This window comes from Medicago sativa, chromosome 7, assembly GCF_051527215.1.
Source record: "Medicago sativa cultivar Bolivia chromosome 7, Bolivia_mono, whole genome shotgun sequence".
NCBI classification, from domain to species: domain Eukaryota; kingdom Viridiplantae; phylum Streptophyta; class Magnoliopsida; order Fabales; family Fabaceae; genus Medicago; species Medicago sativa.
The window spans coordinates 47,788,517-47,807,574 of record NC_140755.1 but is presented as its reverse complement, the minus strand read 5'-3'; the positions used below and the strand labels follow the sequence as shown (position 1 = coordinate 47,807,574).

The 19,058-nt window shown below is 37.5% G+C and overlaps 1 protein-coding gene and 1 long non-coding RNA gene across 13 annotated transcripts; one reads left to right on the top strand and one right to left on the bottom strand.

The window, feature by feature from the left end:
• Nucleotides 1-1,399: 1,399 nt before the first annotated feature.
• On the bottom strand, nucleotides 1,400-1,807 carry LOC146906306 (uncharacterized). The gene has a single exon (XM_085728788.1). It carries the CDS (start codon nucleotides 1,805-1,807, stop codon nucleotides 1,400-1,402), a length of 408 nt encoding a protein of 135 aa, XP_085584914.1.
• Nucleotides 1,808-12,965: 11,158 nt separating this feature from the next.
• LOC146906305 (uncharacterized) lies at nucleotides 12,966-17,800 on the top strand. 12 transcript variants are annotated; one of them, XR_015019457.1, is made up of 8 exons: nucleotides 12,966-13,704; nucleotides 14,226-14,450; nucleotides 15,028-15,131; nucleotides 15,247-15,335; nucleotides 15,685-15,741; nucleotides 15,900-16,493; nucleotides 16,948-17,040; nucleotides 17,496-17,800. It is a non-coding gene; the product is annotated as an uncharacterized LOC146906305 (long non-coding RNA). The 12 variants fall into 12 exon arrangements; XR_015019459.1 differs by lacking the exons at nucleotides 14,226-14,450; nucleotides 15,247-15,335 and adding an exon at nucleotides 16,617-16,693; XR_015019460.1 differs by lacking the exon at nucleotides 15,247-15,335.
• The last annotated feature ends 1,258 nt before the right edge of the window (nucleotides 17,801-19,058 follow it).

Sequence of the window (19,058 nt, the reverse complement as noted above, 5' to 3'; positions counted from 1 at the left end):
TTCCCAGTGGAATGTCATCAAAATTGAGCTCATCAACCTCCACTACATTTTTCTTACTAGACTCATCCTCCTCAAGATCAGATTCCACTTCAGTCTGCTCTGCCTCAGTTTGTTTCTCTTCTTCAGAGGAAGAGTTCATAGCAGTATCTCTAGACACTAGATCTTTTTCTGACTCATTTTCATGTACAGATACGTCTTTATCAGGAGATCCATCATCATCATGTTGTTTTTCCTGTTGGTCCAAGGATGTTCCAACATCCGGCACAACATCGTTATGGTCACCAGTTTTCTCAAGAGACAGTTGATCAGGATCTTTGCCCGTACTCTCATCACCGATTTTTGAATCATCAAGGTCCATATTCTCAGTACTCCCAATAGCAGCATTCAAGTCTTCTAAACCTTGGTTTTTGCAAGATTCAGATACTTGAACAGTTAGGGTTTCATCATGATTACCTTTCTCATCAGTAAAGGTTGCAACATCAGTGACAGTCTTGAGAATTGCTTCAACATCTGCATTCTTTAGATTTTTCACGGAGACTCCAACACTTGGTTCAATAACAGTGGATATGAAAGGGTTCTCTTTCTCATACAAATCAGTCATGCTTAATGCAAACTTTGATTCGCCCCTTTTTGACTTCTTTGTCTTAGTGAACGGCTTCGTATTAGTTCCCTTTTTAGTAATTCCAGAGGTGACCGCTGTGATAGGTTCAATCACCTTGGGAATGGAAGAACTTGTTTCAAGAGATTCAGAGACAACATTCTTTTTGATGGTCTGAGGATTATTTTTGAAAATCATGGTGATTTGGTTGTTTTGCCAAAAGCTGATAGCCAAGTGAGCAAGGGAGAGTCGCAAAGAAAGAAGGAGAATACGAAAGATGTTTCTGAAGTTAGATGAAGAGAAAGGCAAGGCAATGATAAAGGGGAAGTTATTACGTGTGGTTGGTAGTATTAGGGAGGTTAGAGAAACTTGCCCTAGATTGGCGTGCACTGAGGAAACAAACTTTCCCTCACATAACTGACACACTTTTTGTAGCATAATTTCTAATTTTCCCTTTAAATCTTCAAAAAGCTTGTTATCCAAGATTCTTAAATGAAAAATTGCTAATTTTTCTTTGGACCCAATGTTTTTACAAGTTGTTATATTTCTCTCAAGAGACAAACTAAAGAAGAGGAATTTGATGATAAAGGAATTTATCCAACTATGTTGAGTAATATCCTTTAGAACGAAAACTGCGCCCAAGTTGAACAACATAATGTTGGAACATCTTGTTCAACATAACATTTTATTGACTTCTTCTTCAATATCACAAGTTTTGAGAGTCTGTTCTCAACTATTGTGCACTTAAACTCAGCAGTAGATTGAACCACATGATTACTTTTCCCTGGAATCAAAATTTGATTATCTAGTTGGCTTCTCTGTCTGATCCTTTCTAAGAGGAATCCACAAGTAACAGTTACCTTCTGATTTGATACCTCTCATTATCACTTCCCTTTTCTCATTAGTCACAAAGCAAGCAGATTTGCTGAAGTTCACACTCATCCCTTGATCACACAGTTGACTTATACTGATCAGGTTAGAGGTCAACCCTTTTACTAATAGGACCTTGTTCAAGTTAGGTAAGACATTTCTGAGTAAGTTACCGGTGCCAAGAATCTTACCTTTTGTTCCATTTCCACATGTGACATAGGTGTTTGTGCACGACTCCTCAGCATCAAGGAGATCTTCAAGTCCAATCATACGTCCAAAGCATCCACTGTCAAAATACCATTTTTCCCTAAAGAGAGGTTTTTGAGAGGTGTGAGCCATCAATCCTACATTGTTGCTTTTAGGTTTCCACACTTTCTTGAACCTTATTACTCTCTGCTTTTGTGCCTTCTAATGTAGTTTTTGTGGAAGCTCATACAGCTTATAGCAAAAAGGTCTTATATGTCCCTTCTTCTAATAGAAGTGGCATATTTTAAGAGAAGATACCTTTTCAATCTTTGGCCTCAGATGTTCCTTAGTATGTTGCAACATGCTTTTGCTAACAGTCACATCATTCGTTCCAGTAGAAGATACAAACTTTATATTCTTGACAGGTTTTTTTCTTTTATTTTTAACCATCCAATATTCTTATAGGGCTTGACTAGCACTCTTGATTTTTTGGTTCTGGTTTTTATGTTCAGGGATGAATCCTATCGCATTTGGTTTCCCTTGAATTTGCCCTTCCAGAATCTCATCCAGAATATCAGTCCCAGTGGTCATCATTTTAACATGTTTCATCACATGACTAAGTTGAGAGTTCAGCAGATTTACCTCATTAGTAAGTTCAGAAATTTTTGCTAGATGACTTATCCTTTCCTTCTCCAATTGATTGGTGATGTTTTTCTGCTCCTCAAGTTGTTTGCAGGTGTCTGTGTTTTTGTCATTCAGTTTTTTGTAAGAAACAACTAATTCATCATAAACTAAGTTTTCATGACAAGATTTATCATCACACAGAATTCTTCCAGTTAGTGCTGCAACATGTTTGGTGAATTCATTTTCCACATCTTTTTTCAGATTCATCATCATCAGACCAAGAAATAGTTAGGCTTTTCTTTTGGTTTTTAAGAAAAGTAGCACATTCTGTTCTAATGTGACCATAACCTTCACATTCATGACACTAAACACCTTTGTATTGAGAGTTCTTCTCATCAGACCTTGTCATCTTCTCATTATTTGGTTGATCGTCAATGTTGAATCTGATCTTCTGACCTTTTAACTTAGATCTTCTGTCAAACTGCTTGAATATCTTCTTGAACTGTCTTCCAAGAAGTGCTAGTGACTCTAACATGCTTCATCACTTTCATGATTTCTTTGTGTCTCATCTGAATCAACACTCGAAGTCAAAGCAATCCCCTTGCCCTTCCTATCAATCTTGCTGTTAATTGTGATTTCAAAATTCTGCAAGGACCCTATCAATTCATCAACCCTCAAACTTGAGATATCCTGAGCCTCCTCAATAGCAGTGACTTTCATGTCAAACCTCTTAGGTAGAGATCTGAGGATTTTTCTCACCAGCTTTTCATCAGAGATTTTCTCACCAAGAGAGTCAAATGCATTGACAATGTCAAGAATATTCAAGTGGTAGTCCTGTATGCTTTCATCCTCCAGCATTCTCAAACTTTCAAACTTAGTAGTAAGGAGTTGAAGTCTTGCACTTTTTACCTTGGTTGTGCCTTCATGTGCTGTTTTGAGAATGTCCCAAGCATCCTTTGCTACAGTGCATTGCTTGATTAGCCAGAACATGTTCTTGTCCACCTCATTGAATAAGGCATTCAATGCTTTGGAGTTTCCAAGAGCTAGTTCATCTTCAGCAGCAGTCCATTCTTCTTCTGGTTTCAAAACATCAGTCCTGTTACCATCAGCATCAAGTGTCACAGGATGTTCCTAACCTTTCAGAACTTCCTTCCAGGTTTTGCTGTCAATGGATTTGAGAAAGACACTCATGCGAGATTTCCATAATCATAGTTTGAGTCATCCAACAGAGGAGGCCTGTTTACAAATACACCTTACTTGTCCATGATGCTAGAATATAACTCCCTGGAGCTCACCCTAAAACAGGCAGGGTGCCTGCTCTGATGCCAATTGAAATTCTAGCACACTTGTTTTAATATGTTTTGTATGATGTTTCAGCGTTTGCAATGTTACGATTAATGTTTTAACATCACGAGATAAACAGAAATAAAAACAAGAAAATAAATGACAGAAAGGTAAAGAACACAATGAGTTTGTTGACCCAGTTCGGTGGCAAACACACCTACTCTGGGGGCTACCAAGCCATGAAGGAAATCCACTAGTGTAGTCCCTATTCAATAACTCTCAGCAAACTCCTCGTTTACACTATATGACCTAGGACCTACCCGTATAAACTTCAACTTAGGAACTCCTAGATCTGAGATCCCATCTCACTATCCTAATGGTCAGTCACAGCCCCTGTGACCTATCAGACATAAACCAAAACAAAAGTAGAAGTTACCTTCCAACACAAACAACTAGCACTTTGTTTCACAACTTCGGTGTAGTGCACAAGAGTATCAAACTCACACACACAGTCCTAAACAAGTATCACAGGCGATATAAGAAAGGCACACAGTAAGAGATTCTAAACTTGCATCACAAACGATACAAGAGCAAAGTACATGAAGACTCAAACCCTAAAAATCTAAACTTTTAGAGTGACGGCTTGAATGATCAATTAGGTTTTGAAGTCTTCCTTTTATACTGAAGCAGCTTGGGCTAAATAATTCGTTGGGCTTCAGCACAATGCAGATTGGTTCAGAAACAATTCTAGATAGTCCTAAAATGTCGGAACATTTATAGGAGCGTTCCAAATAATAATAAATATTTCCTAAAATATAATATCTACTTTAGTGATATTCCACAGCTGATTCTTAGATGCTATGCGCGTTGCTTGGTCAATAAGTTAAGGAAATATTGTTTCCTTAAATAATAAAGGGTGTGCGTACATATAGGCATGAACCTAGGCACACTAAACCATGCCAGGATGTTGGAACATTGTATCCAACATACTACAGAGTTGTCTAACCACATGTTGCAACTTTGGTTCCAACTTACAGAACAAGGATATTTGTTTTAGCAATAATGCAGCCAACACAAATACCCAACAAGGAGGAGCCGTACATGGTTGCACCTGGTTTTCCCTTTACAGCGGTGGTTGGAGTTTCGGGGACGGCGGTGGCTGCCGAATCGGTCGTCGGATAAGATGGTAGTTTTGAGGAGGATGGCTAGATGGAGGTCATCAGCCTCCTCTTTAGATTTTGAATTGTCTAGGGGAGAGGGAGTGCAAGCCGTCAGAGTTAGAAAGGGTGAGGGGGACAACTCCTGTGACAAAATTCTCCTTTTTAACTTAGACTCAAATCCTAGGAATATTTATCAGCAAAATACTTCCCTAATCCCATCTAATTGGGTCCAATTAGCTTTTGAAGAAGAAGGTGATAGTGATAGGAGACGTAAGGTGTCAATTGATCAGGATGCTTTGGGAAACACATGGCAGAGTGGGCCCTTTGGAAAGTCAACAAAGATGCCTCCTTGTTCACCAAAAGACGGTCAGGCGCGTCAGTTGGGTGAGGCTTCAAATGCGCGTCAGCAGGTTTCTTTAGTGGTGGTCCAGCGTGTGCAGCCAGACGCGCCCCTACATTCTTGCAAGGTGCTGGGTTAGCGCGTGGAGGCGCGTGAAGCTTCTGCCATTCCTGCTTTATTCACAATTTCGACCCTAATGTTGGGCCCACCTATAAATGGGATTTTGGTCCCTGTTACTCACGGGCCTTTCATTTTTAGTAGTTTGGAGATGGTTAAAAGGTTTGGCACCCCCCAGTCTTCATCTATACCCCTGTTTTTAGCCTCCAAGCCTCTTATGACTCGGCTTCTTGCTGATCCTATCGAACCGTCCCCTGGTCAAGCAGGACAGTTATCTGGTTCGTCCCTGCGGGAAGGGGAGTTGGTAGATGCTTGGTGTTTTGTTTTGGGTGAGCAGAATCATGTGGTTTTGTCTTCCGTTTCTTCACCTACATCGGCTTCACCTATTCAGCCTGTTTTGTTCTCTAGAGATACTCCGCAGAAGAGGAAGACGGGTAGGCCCCGAAAGAAGGCTAGAGGTAGATCGAAGAAATTTTATAGTGTTGCCAAGGCCGACGGTGCTAGTGTTTCACGACAGCTTTTCAGGGACGAAGAGCAATTGGATGGTTTGATAGACTCATCAGGGAGATTTGGAGCGTTGATCCCGTCTCGCCTTCTCTTGTGGCACCAGGTATTACTTCCACCTTTCTTCCTACTTTTTCTATACACGGTGAGGGGGACCCAATTCCCATTCTAGTGGGGGTGGGGACTTCCTAGTGCACTTACCATTCCACTCAGCTTGTGGGTATACCGTCTCCGCTTGTTCCTCTCTTTGTGGCCCCAGAGGTAGGTTTACCTGGGAGCACTCTTGGTCCATCTAACAGTTGTATTACCAATCATGTTCTTAGTGTGGGTAATGCTTTGGGGGTTTCTTTTAAGGGTGACGATGTTTTGGAGGAGTCTAGATTAGTGGCTCTTGAGGTTAGAGATGGTGTGGCTAAGGACGCCGTGGGTGTTGACAGGAGTGTTCCATGATTATTGGGTCTTTTAACATTAGAGGTCTAGGTGGTAGGATTAAGAAGCGGAAGGTTAAAGAGTTCATTTCCTCTAATCGTGTGGATTGTGTGTTGATTCAAGAGACCAAGCTGGGTTTTGTTTCTGAGGCTCTTTGTCACTATCTTTAGGGTAACTCATTTTGTGACTGGAGATTTACCCCTGCTGTTGGTAATAGTGGGGGGATTTTGTCCATTTGGTGTAGTGCAAAAGGTAAAGCGGCTTTTTCCTTCTTCGGGACCGATTTTGTTGGGGTGTGCATCGAGTGGGGGGCCTTGAGGCATCGCTGCTTCATTGTCAATGTTTATTTCAAGTGTTCTATCTCGGAGAAGAGGGTGATCTGGCAGAAGCTACTTGAGCTCAAAGCCTCCCTGAAGGGGGAGATTTGGTGCGTTGCGGGAGTTTTTAATTCGGTCCTTCATGAGTCGGAGAGAAGGGGTACCCCCCTTTGGTGGTGGTAATGTTTCAGGGAGTGAGATCCACCAGTTCTCCACTTTTGTTGAAAGGATGGGTTTGTTCGATTCCCCTTTTCTCGGTAGATGTTTTACCTGGTATCAGCCAAATTGGGAAGCTTTGAGCAGATTGGATCGTTTCCTCCTCTCGGATGGTTGGGGTAATCTTTGGGGTTTGGCGGCTCAGTGGGCTCTCTCTAGAGATGTTTCTGATCATTGCCCAGCAGTGTTGCGGTACTCGAATCAGAGTTGGGGTCCTAAGCCTTTCAGTTTCAACAACTTCTGGTTAGCTAATAGTTAGTTTGCTGATGTTGTTAATACCAGTTGTTCCCGCTCTAGACCGGCGGATTGGATGGTGATTAGGCTCTGCGCTAAGCTTAAGACCTTTAACGCTGACCTTAAGGGGTGGCACTCCCAGGTCTTAAGTAGGCTGGATGATAGGTGTAACACCCTATTTCTAATAAGCGGTAAAACGCGCGAATACATCAGACATATTCTAGAAATAGATGCTACGTCTTCGAATAAACCACAAAACATACATGCATAAAGATCATGTTTACACAATATAGCAGCCGAACATACATATAATTCATAAAACATCTCTGGATCTCAACAAAATATAATTGTATTCTCCAATTCTCAAATAACAAATAACATCTCAACTCCAAATACATAGTCCAAAAATAAAACTAACATGCAAGCACGATCCTAGATTAGAGCCCTAATCTAGACACTTGCATAAACAGAGGAACTCCACTTCTCGGCATCATCAAGCAAACAACTAAGCATCCTGCACTCCATCTACCCGTCCATACGGAAAGGTAGGTGGTAAACCACTGAGGGTTAACATTACATCATCATAATCCACGAAAAACATTTATCATGAACATTGGAAATGAAAGAATATATTCAAGAATAACAATCCATACATATATTCACAAGTATCCACACACATGCATATTATTCTTTACCATCATTCCAAGTTTATCTCAACAAGTGTATCATACACATATCTCAAATTCACCTTGTCAATCAACAATTAACCCTCAATAATTCAATCCACAAATTACAGTTAGCAATCAATCATAAAACACATTGCAATGCAATTCAATCCACCAACAGTTTATGCAATGATTCTAGACTCATCTAGATGCATGTGGTACCAAATCACCTCCAGGTCGTCACCTTCGATGCAACAAAAACATCGTACTCACCTCAATTGGATATAAAATCCGCCACCATCAGTCTTGGTTATAAAATCCACCACCATCAGTCATGAATGCATGAACATATGACTCAACTACAAATGCATATGTCCACACAAACAATAATCACCTCACCATCACCAATACTTGTATATATGCAATCATCAACAATTCACCACCAATTTAACATATATACAATCACTAACAACATCAAAAATCACACAACATGAAGTTGTCACATAAATACACCACCAATCATCTTCACATAACATATAACAATTCTCCATAAAGGATTCACAATCAATTGGTTCTCAAAAGTCATCTTTAGTCAAGTTCGTCTCTCAAAATCACAACAATTAAATTAATTGAACATTTAAGTCAAAACCAAGTAAACAAGATCAATTGCCTATGCCATGCGTTCTCACAAGTCACATATACGTGCAGTAGAGGTTACATAAGCATTTCATCGGCCAAATACGACGAATTCATAAAAATCACAAAGTTCGTCTCAATTATCATTTTTCAAAGAATTTCCCAATTTCTAAGTAAAAACAAGTAGGTTTATTACATCACAGTTTAGCCACCTTAGTTGCACTCTTAAAATCAAGTTTTCAAAGATTAAAAACATTCCACAAGGATTGGGTCGACTTAGAACTAGTTATGCGGGATTTTTCGACAAAACATTTCAAGAGTATTTTCCCCATAACTTGCAAACCAAAAATCGTATTCAAGTCAAACCAACGCCCTTAGAAAGATAATAATATTATCTACAATTTTCATGTTTTCACCAAACACCAGTTCACGATTGAAAGGAGCGAAAAAGATGCGAGAGTGCAAAACAGGAACCTTGTTCTGTGACAACTCGCCACTGCGAGTAGGTCTACTCGCCACTACGAGTTAGCAGTTACTCGCCGTTGCGAGTAAGCTTGCTCGCAGCTACGAGTTATGACAGTCCAGTCTCGGAAAAAAGAGCCATTTTCACCCCAAAACCCCAATTTTGACTCTCCAATGCCCAAATTTGATCCCAAGGTTCATCCAAACATTTCTAAACATGAAAAGACACACAAATGCATATCAAATTTGTCCCAAAAACATTCTCTAAACAAAAATCATCATTTGACCCATTTTTCATCAAAACTTCAAAAACAACACAAGTTCATAACAAACTTCATCATTACGAGTACCCAAGGTTTCAATCATCAACAACAACATCTCTCAACCACAACAACAACTAATCATCATGAACTTATCAACAATTCATCACAACAACACATCATATCATCATTTTTGGACAAAAATACAAAGCATACATATAACCACAACTTAAGCATGTAATTTTATCATCAACAACTCAATTAACATTTAATTCACATACCCAAACATTGCATCAAAACATGTACACGAATTTACAATCAATTAGGCTCAATTCAACAATTTCACAAAATGGGTAAAAAGAAAAAGATGTGAATTATGGTTGAAATCTAACCCTCTTACCTCTAACACCAAGATCCTCTAACCCAAGCTTCAATTTAGCTCCTAGACGATGAATCCCCTCTTTGCCTTCTAACCCTTGTTGTTGTTCTTCTCTCTAGCCTCTATCTCTTCTCTTCTCAAATGAAATGAAATGTGAAATGTTTGTAAAACCTAATTTCACCAACAACTAGAGTTTATATACATGCTCTCCTCAATTGGGCTTACCTCTCAAACCTTAATGGGCCTAACCCATTTCTATTCTAACACCCAAAATGTCACTACTCACTTAATGGTAAATTATATCACTAATGGTCACTTAACGGTAATTAAAATAATTACTACACCTTTTTGTAACTTGGTCAAATAATACTCTTACTAAGCACTAAAAATAACCTCCAACAAAATTACAAAATTACCACTGCTCTCAAAATGACCAAAATGCCCCTAAGTCCAAAATGACTAAAATACCCCTCCAATACCGAATTCTACGAATCCCAACCAAAATACACACAAAAGCAAGTAATCACATATAAACACATATAACACACATAAATAAATAATAAAATAAAACTAGCGAAAATAACAACTCTGGATACGCAACCCTCATCCTACTCTCCGATTCCCAAGTGGCACTCTCACCGGTCGGTCCAACCCAAATCGCTTTAACCAAAACGACCTCCTTGCCACGCAAACGCTTCACTTCACGATCCTCAATCCTAACTGGCCAAGTCTCAGCGGTCAAATTATCCCTTACTTCTAAATCACCCATTTGAATCACATGAGACGCATCATACACATACTTCATCAACTGAGACACATGAAACACATCATAAAGAATCGACAAAGATGGCGGTAATGCAATCCGATACACTACAACCCCAACCTTCTCAACAATCTCAAAGGGTCCAACAAAACGAGGAGTCAACTTCCGACACTTCAAAGCACGACCAACACCAGTTACAGGATTCACTCTCAAAAACACATGATCACCAACCTGAAACTCAAGATCTTTTCTCCTCTTATCATGATAACTCTTCTGCCTACTCTGAGACGCTTTCATCTTCTATTGAATCATCTTAACCTTTTCCGTAGTTTCTTGCACAACTTCCGGTCCTAACAAAGCACTTTCTCCTGACTCATACCAACACAACGGAGTTCTACACCTCCGACCATACAAAGCCTCAAACGGTGCCATTCCGATACTAGAATGAAAACTGTTGTTGTAGGTAAACTCAATCAATGGTAAACATTCAATCCAACTAACACCTTGCTCCAACACACAAGCTCTCAACAAATCTTCCAAACTCTGAGTAGTCCACTCCGTATGACCATCAGTCTGGGGATGATAAGCAGAACTCAACCTTAACTTAGTTCCCAAAGCATCTTGCAGACTCTCCCAAAACTTAGAAGTAAACCTCAGATCCCGATCCGACACAATACTAGAAGGAACACCATGCAATCTAACAATTTGCTCAATGTAGATTTCAGCCAACTTCACCACAGACATACTGGTCTTAATAGGAACAAAATGTGCTGACTTCGTCAACCGATCAACAATCACCCAAATAGAATCAAAACCCTTAGCAGTCTCCGGCAACGCTCCAACAAAGTCCATTGATATACTATCCCACTTCCATTCTGGCACAAACATCGGCTGCATCAAACCTGACGGCTTCTGATGTTCAATCTTAGACTTCTGACACACCAAACAAGCATACACAAACTCCGCAATCTCTTTCTTCATTCCAGGCCACCAGAACAACCTCTTCAAATCCTGATACATCTTAGTCGCTCCTGGATGAATACTCAAACTACTTCTGTGACCTTCTTCCAAAATCTGCCTCTTAAGCTCAAGAACACTTGGTACACAAACACGATCACGAAACATCAAAACACCGTTCTCATCCAACCTGAAATCTCCACCCTTACCTTGGTTAACCAACACTACTCGATCTACAAGTTCCAAATCTTCCTTCTGACCATTCTTAATCTCTTCCAAAATATTAATCGTCAGCTTCAACATTCCAAGTCTCACACCCTCCGGTGTCAACTCACTAACCAAACTCAAATCTCGAAACTGTTCAATCAACTCCAACTCTTTTACCATCAAAGCAGACATATGCAACGACTTTCTACTCAAAGCATCGGCAACAACATTCGCCTTCCCAGGATGATAGCTCAACTGGAAATCAAAATCCTTAAGATATTCCAACCATCTCCTCTGCCTCATATTCAACTCCTTCTGGTCAAACAAGTACTTCAAACTCTTATGATCACTGAACACCTCAAACCTAGAACCATACAGATAATGCCTCCAAATCTTCAACACATACACAATAGCCGCTAATTCCAAATCATGAGTCATATAATTCTTCTCATGCACTTTCAACTGCCTCGAGCATAAGCCACAACCTGACGATTCTGCATAAGCACACCACCAAGACCCATCTTAGAAGCATCACAATTCACAACAAACGATTCCTTCAGATTCGGCAAAATCAACACTGGAGCCGAAGTCAACCTCTTCTTCAACTCTTGGAAACTCTTCTCACACTTAGCATTCCAAACATAAGCTTGTCCTTTCCGAGTCAACTGCGTCAATGGCAATGCCAACTTAGAGAATCCCTCAATGAACCTCCGATAATAACCTGTCAATCCAAGAAAGCTCATCACTTCAAAAACAGACTTAGGTGATTCCCATTGCAACACTGCATCAACCTTCGACGGATCCACGACAATACCACCTTTAGAAATCACATGACCAAGGAAACTCACTTCCCGCAACCAAAACTCACACTTGGAAAACTTAGCAAACAACTTCTTCTCCTTCAAAACTCCCAACACAATCCTCAAATGCTTGGCATGCTCTTCTTCAGACTTCGAATACACCAAAATATCATCGATAAACACCACCACAAAACGATCCAGAAAAGGATGTAATATTCTATTTATATATTCCATGAAAACACCTGGCGCATTAGATACTCCAAATGGCATCACAGAATACTCATAGTGTCCATACCTCGTTCTGAACGCAGTTTTGGATATATCTTCCGCCTTTACTCGAATCTGATGATATCCTGATCTCAAATCAATCTTACTGAACACTTCTGCACCAACCAACTGATCCATCAAATCATCAATCCTCGGAAGCGGATACCAATTCTTAATTGTCACCTTGTTCAACTGCCGATAATCCACACACAACCTCATGCTTCCATCTTTCTTCTTAACCAACAACACTGGAGCTCCCCACGGCGAAACATTTGGCCTGATAAACTGTTTCTCTAGCAACTCTTTCAACTGCTTCTTCAACTCACCCAACTCTAATGCAGACATCCGATACGGCGCAATCGAAATAGGACTCGTACCAGGTACCAAATCAATTGCAAACTCAACTTCCCTCTCCGGCGGTAACTCGGTAATGTCGTCCGGAAAAACTTCTGGAAACTCTTGGACTACCGGCAAATCACCAACACCTTTCTCACTACTTTCCTTCAAGGAAGCAAACATCATGAACACACTAGCTTCGCCATCAAAGGACTTCTTCACTTGCTCCGCGGTCAAGAACTTCCCACCTTCCTCAGTTACCGGCTTACACTAGTACAAAATTGACAAAAGAATTTATTATATTATACCTATTTTATTAAAAATAGGTGTGAAATAAAATTAAGGTGGCAATTTTGTAAATATATTGAAAATTTTGTTTTAGTGTCTAAGTTTTTAAACTTGATTTTAAGAATAAAGAGGTGTCAAATATGAAATAAAAACAAGGTGGCAAACTTGTAAATATTATTCTATACCTGATTTTAAGGAAAAAGGTGTGATATAAAGATTAAATATAATTTTGAATCTTTTTTATTTATTTTTAATAATATATTAAATTATTTATATTAGCTTTTTTCTCCTTGGCAAGTCTTGAACCATTGACCTCAAACTCTTTATTCTTTTATTCAAACCAACTCAGCTATCTAAACTCCTTCATCTTATTCCAAACCTGATTTTAAGAAAAAAAGGGTATCATATCTTTTTCTCACTAAATCTTTTCCCCTCTCACTATTTTCCCTAAAACTCTCACTCTCATACGTTTCTTTTTGTTTTTTTTTTGTAACAAAAAAAATGTTTTTTTGGCATAAAAAAAATACGTTTCTTCTTTTGTTATATTATATTTATCATTACGTTTCCTCTATTCCTTCAGTCCTATACGTCCCTCTCTCAATCGATCTGTTTCGCAATCAATCTCTCCCATTCCTCAATCAAAATCTGCTGTTGTCCCTTTCCTTGTTAGGTCCTGAATTGAGCTCTCCCATCAGTTCCTAATCAAACCCTTCGATCGAAAGTCTGAATTTGAAAAGGGGCTGATTTCAACTCGCACTGCATCTTTTCTGTTTCATCTCTCCGAATCTTTGGGGTTTACTCTAAGGTAATATCTCTTTCCCTTTTGATTACTGCTTTGTTTCAGATGTATTTGTTGTTTGGTAAAGAAGCTTGAAAACCTGAATATATTCGATGAATTTCATTGATTTGTTGATGACCCATTTAATCACAACTGTTAAATTTTTATTTTTTTCATTTGGTTATGATTTTTCAATTTTCAATGAAATCCACTTATATTTTTGTTTTTTTTTCCTTCTGATTCAGTCAAATTTAAGTTAACAAGTAGAATGTGCATTAAATTATTGTTATAGTTATTGTTTGAAATTTTGTGATGAGTGGGATACGTATTGTGTTTATGCCTTTAGTTTAATGTTTATCTTTTGTTTTTTTTTTCTTTTGATGTTAGAGAGGGTACTGGAATTGATAAAAAAAAAAGAGTACTGGTATTGATAAAAAAAAAAAGAGAGGGTATGCTTAAGCTATTAGCTAGTTCAAAACATACTCTTGTGTTGATGTTATAAGCTATTGAGCGGCATTGATCTCAAATGTCTTTCATCATCAATTTAGGTTCTACATCAAACGGTTGCAAACTCTCGATCTGATTCTTCACGCTCAACTCATCAAACCGTCTATACTCTATACACTACTCATGGATTCACGCACTCGGACCCAAAAAAATCAACACCGTCACCGATTTGCACTGCAGCGTCAAGCACGACTATCACACAATTTATCCAATTTGTTAATGTGGCCTTCGACCACGATGTTCACTTTGTTCTGACACGCCATGAGGTGTAATAACATAGTTTTATCTCTTTTTAGCAATTTCAGTTTACAAAAATTTTATCTATTGTTTAATTTCGTTTGGGTCTTGTTTCATTTATGTTTGATTCTTTTGATTAATTTTTATTTTTGCTGCAGAATTTGTAATTTTAATTAGCGTGAATGTGACTTGGATTTTGAATTGGTTTCTTGAGTTCAATAGTGCCATACATGAGTTTATGGGTCTAAAAAATCAAAAATAGATTCTTTAGCCAAGATTGCTCGTCGCCGTGACCATGTATTTTCCTCCAAACCGTGTGATAAGCTTTGTTTCTTTTTTATTTTATAGTATGAATGTTAGGTGTTTGATAAAATGTTTGATAGAACAATACACTGAATACCCTCATTTGCCGCTATTTTTTTTATTGCTGATATTTCTAAGGAATCCTGTTTTGGAGAGAAAACCTGATTAGTATATAATAACTATAAATTCTTACTTATAACTTTAGGCCTCATAAGATTTTAATTCTTGTGGTAATCTTCTTTTAATCAAGCTTTTAACATTTGAAATCATTTTAAAATTTGATGCATTCTTCCAAATTCACAGGTATTTGAGTCTCTTAAAGTAAGAAAATAGGGCAAGCTACGGAGATCGGAGGTGTCTTTCGCTATGTATTACGTGTATTAGACTGCATTGTGTGGTTTATTAAGGTACAATACAATTCTGTATTGCCAGTTTGCAAACTGGTTCATTAGCTACACTTTTTATTGATTGTTGCAAAACTTGATTGAAATTTATTAAAGCTTTCACTGAATTGAATCATAGGAAAACTAGTTCTAAATGTTTTGAGTCACCTCTTTACCAAGGTGATACTTGGCTGAACTGAACCAGATTTTAAACTGATTTTCAAGCAGGTACATTTGGCTAGATTTTCAATTTTGTTTTACTTTATGTGTTTAAAATGTTGTTAGCCGCCAAAAAAAACCTTCAAAGTAATCCAGAATATTAAGGAATATTTCTTCAAATTGAAACTTAATAGAATTGTTGTATTTCGTGTCTGTATGAATATTTGAGTCGTAATCTCAAGAGTTTGCTGCTGTAAATAAAAGCGGCTTGTATTGTGCCTCTTGGGATTAGTTAGTTCTAGTTAATAATGTGAGAGAATTCCACTTTAGCTTTATCCAAGTATCAATATATATTTTTTTTTATCTAGATAAAAACATTGATAAGTTGTTGTTTCTATTTTGTAATGCTACATTGCAGCAAATACGAAAGAGTACCGATAACACCATGACTTATTGATATCAATTGCATTAGCAAGTAAGTTCATTCTACGAATACTAAAAGTGTCCTATTATTTAATTATAAATAATTTATCTAATTTTTTTATTCAATTTTGGCGTTGTGTCTAATGGAATCAATTGTTAGTAATGGTTTTGAACTAATCAATATACCTAATTGACATACTTTTGATTTAGGTTTCTATAGATCATATTTCAATTGCAGAATATGATTTTGCAGAAGTTTTTGTTTATGCCCAGGAATATTCTTTCAATCTCTATATGCACAAACTCTTGAGTATCCTTTCAATCTTACCAATTTTTTATACCCCTGATTTTTATTTTATTTTAGATTTTTAACCTGTTGTCTCTGTTGCGATTTTTGCTGTTGTTAGTTTTGGAAATTTTAATAATCCATTTGTTTTTTTTTTTGGAAGAGTTACTTGTAATTGATACAGAAACATAAATATACTTTTCATGCTTTTAACTACTATGTGTCTATATGTGGGTACTTGTTTAATTCTTTGACTTGTAAAAAAGGTGGGTTGATTCTTTGCCAATTTCAGCAAGAAACATAAGCTTTGGATTTGGAGCGCAGCTAAAAAATTTTGTATGTATTTTCTGTTTATACTGCTTGGTATTCACACACTTTCTAAAAAGACGTATTTATGTGCAGTATCAAAATTGCATCATATTCGAAGGATCTGCCTACAAGTGTTTATGCTTATGACTCCATGTGCATACCGGTCACAACTTTGGTCAAGAAAGGTTGATATTTTCGTTCAAGCAGAGGTTTGATCTTATTATGTTTAATATGATGTATTCATTATGATTTTTTGACTTGGTTTAGTATTGAATTACTAGGTTTAATATTATGTTCATTGTAACTATTTTTTAACATGTTGCTTTTGCTAGTTATTTCACTGTTCACTTGTGTATCAACTACCTAGCAAGAAGTTTTGTACGTAATCAACTGCTTTCACTAGATAATGGTATATCTTTATACTAAGTTATTAGTTTCTTTGTGATCCAAATAAATATAAATGTTTGCTATTATGCACATAATAGGAGAATTTATGGTCTTTTAGTATCCTTGAGGAATGAGCAGAGATTATTTGCCTATTTGCCTTTGAGCAGAGACTATTTATGGTCTTTTTCTCAAAAAAAAAAATCTGATTGTTAAGGGCCGTGTTTTCTTGTGTTTTTGCCTCTTCCTTCATGCGTCTAAATTGAAATTTGTTACTAGGCTTTGGATGGGAATCATATGTGGACTTTGGTGAGGATATACTACAAGTTATTGGATCCTAGTGATTACAAGTAATTAGGCGTCAAGATTAAGGTACTAGATAACGAGCTTTATTTGTCTTCTTGTAGATTGCCTCCTTTTATCTTTTTGCTTTACCCAAATAATTTTGATGTCTGGACTATATAAAAGTTAATAGCAAAAAATTCGAATTAGAAGGAGCCTACATTTTGCTTAAAGGAAGTATGAAAAATTTAGGATAACCAATGATGGTAAAATGAGTGATTTATTTGAACTATACATTCTAAGATACAATTGTAAATGAATCGATATTGTAATAAATCACATTCTTGTTGTACATTAGAGGATACAATTGTAAGAACTTACCTTTAAGTTATTTGATGATAAGAAAGTGAAGCTTGGGAAACTACGAGTTTTGTTTTGTGTTTGCTTCCGTTAATTATAATATATTTTGGTTCTGCTATTGTTGTAGTCCAAAACATGTTATTCTTATTTGTTATCTAATCATAAAAAGATTGCATTATGTGCAGGTAGCTTGGGACGAGGAACAAAAGGATCATCTAGTTCTAGGAATGTTTCATTTTTTTTTTATTGTTTGTTTAGTATAAAATTTTATTTTTCTTGTTATGAAAATTGAGGTACAAGCAAGAAGTTTTTGCCTATTGTGTCACTGGTTGTATGTGAAGGATTATGCAGTGTGTATTTAGTATCGCAGGTGTTGTTCTGCTATAGGCTGCAAGTTATGGAGTCTTATTTATGTTTGTTCTCTAATTTGTTGTATTTTAATGTAAAAGTGTCTTGAATAGTTTGTACTATTAGTTTGATATGTTACTAATAATTTATGGCCATAAATATCCATTTTTTTTTAACCCAAAACAGGTGCAGTTATGGTAGTTGAAACTGCCATAATGTAAATTTTTTTTTTAAAAAAGTAGTCCACATTTTACCCCGGTTTTTTGCTAATAAAAAGGTGTTATATGTTTGTTTTTACACCTGTTTTATGTGTGAAAGAGGTGTGATATATACACAGATTACACCTGTTTTTTCTAAATAAAAGGTAGGAAAAGATCTTTTCATACCGGATAAAAAACAGGTGTTGTTTGTCAAACTTACAACACCCGCTGATATAACACTGGTAAAAAACAGGTCTTAAATCTTTAAAAAAGAGGTCTTGTATCCCTGATTTGCACTAGTGTTAGAAAACATTACACTCTTGGTCAAACAATTAATGTTAACACCAAAAGTCAACATCCAATCCATACCGAAAATTACATCCATATGCTTCAACAGAAGACACACAAGATCCAACTCAAAATCAACATTGCCAAAACTAACATGATACTTAGCACACACTAAAGAAGTAGTCACTGAACCATTAGCTGGGGTGTCGATAACCATCCCACGAGACAACGGAGTCACAACCAAACCCAAACGCTCAACACAACTAACCGCAATAAAAGAATGAGTAGCACCAGTATCAATAATTGCAATCAAAGGAGTACTATTGATAAAACACATACCTCAGATGAGATTATCTGGATGCTCCACCTCTTCCGCATTCAATGCAAACACCTTGCCCGCAGCCTTCTTCGGTTTGGTACACCTAGTACTGATATGCCCCTTCTCACCACAATTGTAGCAAGTGATCTCCTTCTTGCACTCAACAACCTTGTGACCTGCTTCTCCACACTTGTAGCACTTCTCACTACCCTTGCAATCATTAGCAAAATGGCCTAATGTGCCACACTTGTAGCACCTCATCTCAGCAACATTCACCTTAGAGCCTCCACCAGATTCTCTCTTTTTGCCTTTGTCCTTGTTGTACTGCTTCCCAAATCCATAACTCTTTCCCTTCTTCTCATTCTGAGCCTTGTAGTGATTAACCTTGACCTTCCCAACTTCATCAAACATACGACACTTATGCACCAAAGTATCAAAATCACAGATCTCCTGAATACACATGTACTGATAGATGTCAGGCCTCAAACCGCTCTCGAACTTCACACACTTGGAAACCATAGCATCCTCCGCATTGATGTACAGACAAAACCTTGAAAGCTCCTCAAACTTCGCTGAAACCACAACCAGAAACA